Genomic DNA, 9,202 nt, shown 5'->3' on the forward strand with positions numbered 1-9,202 from the left:
TACGACATGTGTACATCTTCTTACACTTATTTACATTCGTATCGTTGGTCAAACTTTTTACAATAGGAAAAAAATTATCAGATAAAAAAAATATGAGTTAGTTTAAAATTTTCTTATAACCGTGGTAAAATAATTTCATAACTTAACGTGGTAGGTGGTTTTGATCACGATTTCAATGTTAGAGTTTTCAATTTCAAAATCATCAATCCTCATGTCTCAATCTCTTATTGAGAATGAATAATAATATTGAAAAGTACTCATCACTGAAAATAAATAATTTTATTCACTTATCTATGTACCATTTTTTCTACGCAAATATGTTGACTTATCCTGAACAACTAAAATAAGCTATAGAAAAAATGAGAGTAATAAAATGCACCGTCGATTAATCAAAATTCAACCTATTTAAGTTAAATGTAACCCAATGTGTACATTTATAACTATGTTATACACAGTCCATTAAATATTATTCTGGAAGTGTTTTGCTACTATTTAAGAGTTTTATTAAATCTCAATCAATCGAGTAATATTATTAATTTTTAATTTGTTTTAAATTTGATTATTTTTTCAATCAAACACAATGAGTTCCGAAAGCTTGCATAAAAACTGTGACGGTAAGTTCATAGTAAAATGAAAATTTATTCTGAGTTTTGAAAATGAGATTATAATTTTTTACTTAATTTATGTGAAATAAATCAATGGGTTTTTACCCTTATAATATTCTTCATATTTATAAAAATTTTTGTTTTTTAAATTATTACAATATTAATACATTTACATTATTAAATTCTAATTAATTAATTGATTTTATTTTATATTTTAATTATACCTTAGTTTTTCTAAAAATATCTTGTAAAGTAAAAATATAAAAAATATGTTGAATATTATATTTTTGTCAAATATTTTTAGATGAAGATAATACTTTTGATTGGACAAAATATTTAAGAATACGTTGTGCAGAAGAAGTACCTGAAGATTTTTTTTGTCATGTTAGTATATTTTGAGAAAATATATATAAGAAAAATGCTTTTTATCTAGTATTTTTATGTAATTTGTTTTTTAAATTAAATTTTAATAATATATTGAAAAAAAAAATTAATAAATTATAATTTATATTCTAGGTGTGTAAAAGTGAACAAAATGGTATAGAATTGGGATCCGTAATAGAGGTTGAAAATGAAGATGGTAGTGGATACTGGTTTGCTAGTATAACTTTATCGAAAGGAGTTTTAATATGGTAAAATTCAAATAGATTTTTATATTTAATTTAAAATAATTAAATTTTAAATTGATGATATTTATTTTTATTTCACAAAATTATAAATGTTTCAAAATTAAATTATATAGTGTGTTAAATTGGTTTATTTATAATTTTGTACTTGGTGTAATATCTTGACTATAAAGTTAGATGTAGTAAACTTTATTATTATTATTTTTTATAAAATAACCTTTTTTTAATAAAAATATTAAAATATAAAATAATTCATTATATATTGAACATAAGTTTATTTAGTTTTAATTCTTCTCTCAAATAAAAATAAAATGTTATATAAATTTGAATGGATCTGCTTATTTGGTTTTATTAATATATTTATGTGTTTTTATATAATTTTTGAAATATATAAAAATTAAACTAATTGATGTTATAACAGTTTACGATATTATGGTGATGAAAGTGATACAAATGATTTTTGGATAGTTGTAAAATCACCTCGTATACATAATTTAAATTGGGGAAATGAAAATGGTAAGGAATTAATACCACCTCATCCTGAAAGATTTCAACGTGTCAACCTCAAAGTCATGAAAGAAAAAGTTCTTGATTGTGAACACATTGTATCTGAAAAAGTTTTACAGTTGGTGAGCATTTAGCTTCAACATTTTTTATTCTAAATAATTATTTTAATATTTTTTTAGGAAGGAGCTCCAATTTTTAATGTGTTTAAACCAGGTATGTGTGTTGAAATTCAAGATAGAGACTATCCATACAGAGTTTGGATTTCAAAAGTAAGATAATAATTATTATTCTTTAATTGTGTAGGGTGTAACCAATTAAATTGTTATTAATTACATAAATATTTATTTTTAGATTCTCAATAATGTAGGTGGTAGGTTACTTTTAGAAATGTTAGGTGATGATAGTCCAGAAAAAGAACCATTTTGGCTTTTTTATTTGAACGAACGTGTGTTTCCAATGGGATGGGCAGAACAAAAAGGTAATAGTTGATAAATTCTATTGCTACACTTTTAAATTTTCTATTGTTATATATATATATATATATAAATATGTAAAGTTATAAAGAGTATTTAGTTGCTTTTTCCATGTATTATGAAAATTATTTATAATTTAATTTGTTTAGTCAGTTGTTTTGTTATACTCAGTAGCATAAAAATTAAATCTTATGGAACTAATTTTGAAAATTTTAAAATTCATTGACCATATAATTATGCCCTGTATAAACCCTGCATATAAAAACTTTTATTTGTTATATTATCATTAAATTGTAAAATTCTTAATTTTATTTAAATTCACAATTATATTTTCAGGTTTACCATGGAGAGTGATAAATCCTAATGTTGATTTAAATGATACTATTGATTCTAATGTACTTTTAAATGTCTTGAAAGTAATGTTAATTTTTAATTATTGTTACAGATTAATTTTTTTAGAAAATTAAATTTTATTCTGCTTTATAATTTCATTATGTATTTAGCCCCAGACACCTAAACAACACAGTTATAAACTAGGTGAAGTCTTAGAAGTCTTAAGTCCACACTCTTTAATGATATTTTATACTGCTAAAATCATTAAGATTTACGATAACCGCTACTTTAAAATTGAAGTTAATGATAATCATAATGTTGATAAACGTTTTACATTTTTGGCTACAAAAGAAAATCCTTACTTGTTTAATGCAGGTAAATGTGTCTACAGCTATTAAATTTCTAAAAAAATAATTGTAATCAGAATTATATATTGTCCATGGCTTTTTATTGGAATATAAATTATAACATTTTGTATTTCAAATATTATTAAATATATGATCTCTTTGCCATAATGTATCCTTTATATCACAACTATGGGTTGTTATTAATTTGACAAAAAAATTTAAATAATGAATAAATAAATAATAATAAAATGTATTAGTTTATATATATATATATTTCTTTTTTGAAGGTTGGGCAAACAAACATAAATTGGTATTAAAACCTCCATTTGATTGGGATTCAGAATTGCCATTTAATTGGCTTGAATATATAAAAAAAAACAATTTAAAGTTTGCTACTATTGACAAAATATGCCAAAAAAATATAGAGTGCATTAAAGTAGGTATGAAGTTGGAAGCTGTTGATCCTGTTTATCCTGATAAAATTCGAATTGCTACAATTAAGGAAGTTTTAGATCATTGGGTAATCCTTACTTTCGATCGATCAAATTGGTAAAAAAATTTTTATTTCACAATTTATTTTGTTTAATAATTATATGGTTTAAATATAAGGTATCAAGAGTTGTTACATGTGCGTTCAATTTATTCAGATGAAATATTTCCTGTTGGTTGGTGCAATAAACACAAATATACTTTAAGTAGCCCACAAAGTTTATACATAAATTGTGATACTTATATCAGTTATTACTATAAGTCAGATTTTGAAATTAATTTGAATGATGAGGATATAGATGATTTAACAAAATGCAATTTTTATGTGAAAAACGATTTTTATTTTCATAGCAAACATAAGTAATTAATTATTTTACCTTACATTTTTTGCTTAGTTTGTATTAATGTATTAGGTGATCAGTTTATCATAACCCATCTAATTACTCAAAAAAAAATATTTAGAAATATATTTTTTTGTTTTTTTTTAGATACATATATTTCTTAATTTTTCAGTTATGAAGTATTTTTTAAATAATTCTTTAAACTCTACAAGGGCATCAACTATATTTTTTCAAATGGCAACATATTTAATTGACTAGCTTATTTATTGGATAATGAATTAATTAAGAAAGTGACTGGTAGACAACAAATTTAAGACTAATATTTCAGAAGTTATTAATATTTTTATACTTTGACAGGAGAAGTGAGACCGAGCAATGTCTAATGAATTAATTAGGAGCACTTTCGCCTCAACTCCAGTCAGTAATTCAAATTGTAAATAATTCTGAAATACTGGTCCAAAAGTTGTTATCGACCAGTTATTTTCTTAGTTAGATTAATCTAATAAATAAACTATTTAATTATGTATGTTGTTATTTGAATAATTAAAGCGTATAGTTTTATAAAGTATAAAAGATGAATATAAAAAATATTTTATATTTATGAATTTGAGAAAAACATGAATTAAAAGAATCAATAAAAATTTTATCATTATAATTATTTTCTTGATTAAATATGTGATTCATGATAAAAAAAATTATCCTATATATATAAAAAGTAAAAAAAAATATTCTTGGGGGTTATTTTTGTTTAGTTATTAATTGAGTGGATTGTTTCTGTATATCAGTTATTTTAGTTGATGTTTTTATTTTTTATAAGTCAAAGATAATATTTGTTAGGTAAATTAAGAGTTTACATTTAGAATTGTTTTTTCTTAGAAGATTGATGTTTTTGCCATTTCATTAGTTTTTGGAAATTTTAATGTTTTTCATGCTATTGCCATACAAGGTTCTAAAAAAAAAAAAAAACAATAATACATTAGGTTTTTTTTAACTCCTAAAATTAGTTTTAAAATAAAAAAATTATTAAAAACTAATAGATTATTTATGTATGTATTAAATATGATTTTTATAATTAAAAAAATGTTTTTTTCATAAATTAAGTCATTTCATTTTTTTTTTAAGTTATGTAATAAATATTTTTGGTTTTAAAAAAATGATGTAATTATAAAAATGATAACATTTTATTATTATAAGATTCAACTATTTTTCATATTTTAGAGATACTAAATTGTATGAAGACATTGGTCTAGAAAACACTTATATTGACAATAAACCAGATTTGAAAAATGATTTAGTAATACCACATACTATGTTGAAAACAGAAGTTTTAAATCATGAAATATCTGAATTGGAAAATAAATCAAAGTCTGAAGAATTTAAATTAGTACAACAAATTAAATCTGATGATATATTTAAAAGCAGCCCAAGTTTTAAATCTAATGTTAACAAAAAGTTTTATATTCATTTCAATAAAGACTGTTATCCTGGGAATCATACAGTTAAACGTAAAATTACAGCTTTGCCAAATAATATTGGGCCAGGTTTTGTTTCTAAAGTTTTACAAGAAGCAATTTCTATATTTGTTAGTCTTGATTACTATCCTTGGGTTGCTTTAAAAAAAATAAAAAAATTGCAACATCTATTATATAATGAACCTGGTGGTGTAGTGAAGATGGTTTCTACAAAGTAAGTAAATCTTTTATATCTTTTACACATTAATTTTCAGTAATGTGTATATTCAATACTGAAGACCTAAGTAATAATAAATTTCATATATATTTTTGTCAAAAAGAAAAGCCTCTAAATTTATTTTGTGCTTAGTGATTGCTTAAGTTAAAACATGTATTAAAATGTGCTATAAAGCAAACTCTTACATTTTACAGGGCTACAAAATTTCATGAGAAACATGTAGAATATCTTTTATTGCCAGAAAGTAAGAAACTAGCACAAATATATTGTGCTACTCTATGTAATTTATCTGGAATGTGTGAAAACTTCATGACTACTATTAAAACACAATGCTCTCATGGATGTAAATTAAAAGGTATTGACATTTTAAAAGATAAATTATTTATTTTTGACAAATTAAATTTAATTAGTGGTTTTATATCTAAGGAATGTTCATTCGTTAAAAAATACTAAAGAGGATTATTATAATTCTACACTATTATAACTACTTAGCCTGGCAACGTACCTTGCTTCAGTTTGAAGATACTGAGTTTATTTTGTTAAGACATAAAAGGAATTAGTACTATTTTTAAAAATAAACTATTATAAAAATAATAAAAATGTTTATAAGATTTTAGTATTATAAAATATAAATATTTTTTAAGATTTTTTTATATGTTAGTGACAATCCAATATGTATATTAAAGAGACTTCCCTTTTTCTTGAAAAGATTTGTTTTAGCTACCAATGGCTTATAATAAATTAAAATTTTTTTTATGCTAAAATTATATCAATTAATAATGGTTAGATAATCAAATTTTCTTTAATCACAAAGGCATTAGAGTGTTTTGTGATAATTTTTTAATCACTGTCGGACTTAATTGAATACTAGGTACTATAATATCGGGTCATTATTAGGCTGGGTTTTTTACTTTCATGATAATTCTAATCATTGTATCTAACAGTTTTTTTTACTTTAAGTTTTATATAATACTTGATAATATAAATTTTCTTTGTAATGGTTTATAGTATAACAATTTATTGCTTTTTCAGCTTTAAAAACATCGAATAAATCTTCTGTGGACAGTGCAATAACTGAGAAGAGTAAAGTTAAAAATTCAGTTGATAAAAATGAAGAAAAAACAGGATCATTAATTGAAAAAATTTGTAAAGTTGGTATGTTTCATGTTCACTAGAAAGAAAATAATAAATCAAACTTATTTAAATTAATGTACTGTATTTATATTTATGAAGCTAAATTAGAATTAGATTGTTCAAATCAATCACTGGTTGAGAGATATAAATACTACTTAGCATGTATTGTGAACTATGAAAGTTATATAATAAGATTAAATAATAGCCTTACACCACTTGAATTAGCTATATTGACAGAGTGTGAATCTAAAAAAGAATACCTTAAAACAATGGATAGAAAAAATACTAATAATTGTATAAATATAACTTATAAAATTAATGAAGATAATAATTATTTTCATACATGGTGAGCTTAAATTTTTATTTTTGTAACTTGAAAATATATTTTACATAACTGCTTTTAATATCTATTAATGTAATGACTATTGATGTCTATTACAGAAGTAAGAGTAGGATATTTCCCTATTACAATTTTAACATCATCAAGATTTTTACTGATTGTTGAGATTTAATTGTTTAACATTTAATGACATTTATGTAACAGTTCTAATTGAAAATTATATTTTTTATAGGAAACTAAGCTTTGAAAAAATCTATCGTGAAGATCCAAGGTTTAAAAACATAAAAATTGACATAGGTCATTTTGAAGTAATAAAAGTGACATCAAATCCTAAATACTGGTCTTCAGAAGATGTGTATTGTTATTTATCAAATGATCCTTATTGTAAAATTTTAGGAAAGACTATGATAGCTTTGGTAAATAATTTAATCATTATAAAATGTGTATTTACATTTTTTTAAAAATATTATTGATTTATTTTTCAATTATTTGAAAACGTAATTTAATTAATCATTTAAATTAATATTTTTGAGTATGGTTAAGAAACTATTTAAAAATCTCAAAATCTTAGTAATAAAACTGTCAATTGTGAAACAGAGGTCTGTTATTAAAGAGACCTGTTGAAATGTTGAGATTTGTCAATTAATTCTCATAAATTTGTTGGTTTTAATCTTTCATCATTATTATTTTAAAATTTTGAATATATTTAATCATAAATCATAAAAGTATTTTAATACTACAATTTTAGAAATATTTTATCTATTAGTAATCATAGGGTAGTAAATTTTGTTTATTAAATGACTATAATTTCTTTAATTATAGATATGAGTCTAAATAAAAAATTATTTAGATAATTTTTCGGATTATTATTTTTAGAATTTTTTATATTTGAAGGTACAGATATTGTCTATATCAATTTATAACAATACTATTGTGTTTTGTAATAATTTTAGGAATCAATATCTCAAAATGCAATTAATTCTAAAATAATAATCCAAATTAAGTTATCAATCAATTTTTTTTTGTATTTAATTCATAAAATGAATATGTTTTACATAAAAATCAACCATTTTCAAAATTTCAAAAAATTCTATAATTTTTAAAATGATTGTTGCATTTTAAACAACTTTTTTTTTCATTCTCCATCTAATAACATGAACAATATTTACATTTATAATCATATAATTTCTTATATGATTTAGCAAGTTGATGGTGTAGCATTTATGTTATTAAACGAAGAACAACTTATTAAAAGATTACGATGTTCCATTAATTTGGCCTTAAGAATGATGTGTCATATAGCTGAGGTTAAATTTACGTTTTTAAAAGATTATAAAAATACGTGATATTTTAAGGTTGGTAATTTATTATTATTATTATTAATGTAAACAATGTTATGGCATGAATGTAAGCTTTCATGTATTGTATTCATATATCATCAATAGACCCAGGAAAAGTGCGTAAGAACGTGCTCTCTTTCAAAATATCTATGCTGACTAAAAATAAAGTAAAAAAAGTCTTTCAAATGATAAAATTGGCAAAACATTTTTTTTAATATTTAAAAAATGTTTGCATCTTAAAAAAATCTAGATTTGTGTTATTTAGAATATTTCAGTGGTATTATTTCCATTTAAATAATTAAATAATTCTCTTTTTTTCTCTCTCTTTCTTAAATAAAAGTTTTAATTTTATTATTGGAACTTTTCTTACACAAAATGGCTAAGAGTAATATATATTTAATAATTTATAATCATTAATATATATTAATTAATTATATCAAAACTAATAATTTGTGAGCTTTTGTAACTGATTTTATTATTTGCTTAACTAAATTTAACATAATTTCTTTTATCAACCATATTTATTTTTCCAGGTATATGTTTATTATTGTGTTTTTGTACTTTTCAAGACTGCCATTTTATTATACATTGTTTAATTGAATTTAATTTAAGAGTTAGAGCAATTCACCAGAAAAGGAATACGAACTAATAAACTATTTAACTTTGTATGATTCATTTTTGTTCTTAACTATTATCATTAATATGCTATTTGTAAATTTATTGTTTTAAATTATTTGTTTTTTTATTGAATAATTCACTTGTTTTATTAATGTTTTTTAATCAAAACTAATTTTCTTTTTATCTTTAATACATTGATAATTTATTGGTGACTTACTTAAAAAAAAAAATAGAGAGTCAGATAAAATATTGGGTTTTCTATAGGGAGGTTTCTAAACATAGCCTTATTTGCTAATGAGAAAAGAATCAACATTTTTCATTAGTAGGTGTCACATCCCTCTTTAGAACAATCTCTAGTTT

At 21.9% G+C, this 9,202-nt stretch overlaps 1 protein-coding gene across 2 annotated transcripts; it reads left to right on the plus strand.

The window, feature by feature from the left end:
- The first annotated feature begins 133 nt into the window (after positions 1–133).
- On the plus strand, positions 134–8,941 carry LOC126901928 (MBT domain-containing protein 1-like). Of its 2 annotated transcripts, XM_050678873.1 has the most exons (17): positions 136–614; positions 910–989; positions 1,122–1,237; positions 1,653–1,860; positions 1,918–2,007; positions 2,090–2,216; positions 2,548–2,627; positions 2,715–2,919; positions 3,179–3,440; positions 3,501–3,740; positions 4,940–5,407; positions 5,605–5,765; positions 6,443–6,565; positions 6,644–6,890; positions 7,117–7,300; positions 8,087–8,239; positions 8,758–8,941. In XM_050678873.1, the coding sequence occupies exons 1-16, from the start codon at positions 581–583 to the stop codon at positions 8,228–8,230; spliced, it is 2,769 nt and encodes a 922-aa protein (XP_050534830.1). In that variant the 5' UTR covers positions 136–580; the 3' UTR covers positions 8,231–8,239; positions 8,758–8,941. The 2 variants fall into 2 exon arrangements, with proteins under 2 accessions (XP_050534831.1, XP_050534830.1); XM_050678874.1 differs by lacking the exons at positions 6,644–6,890; positions 8,087–8,239; positions 8,758–8,941 and having other exon boundaries at positions 134–614; positions 7,117–7,234.
- The last annotated feature ends 261 nt before the right edge of the window (positions 8,942–9,202 follow it).

This window comes from Daktulosphaira vitifoliae, unplaced genomic scaffold, assembly GCF_025091365.1.
Source record: "Daktulosphaira vitifoliae isolate Bord-2020 unplaced genomic scaffold, ASM2509136v1 Scaffold_3, whole genome shotgun sequence".
Classification (NCBI taxonomy): domain Eukaryota; kingdom Metazoa; phylum Arthropoda; class Insecta; order Hemiptera; family Phylloxeridae; genus Daktulosphaira; species Daktulosphaira vitifoliae.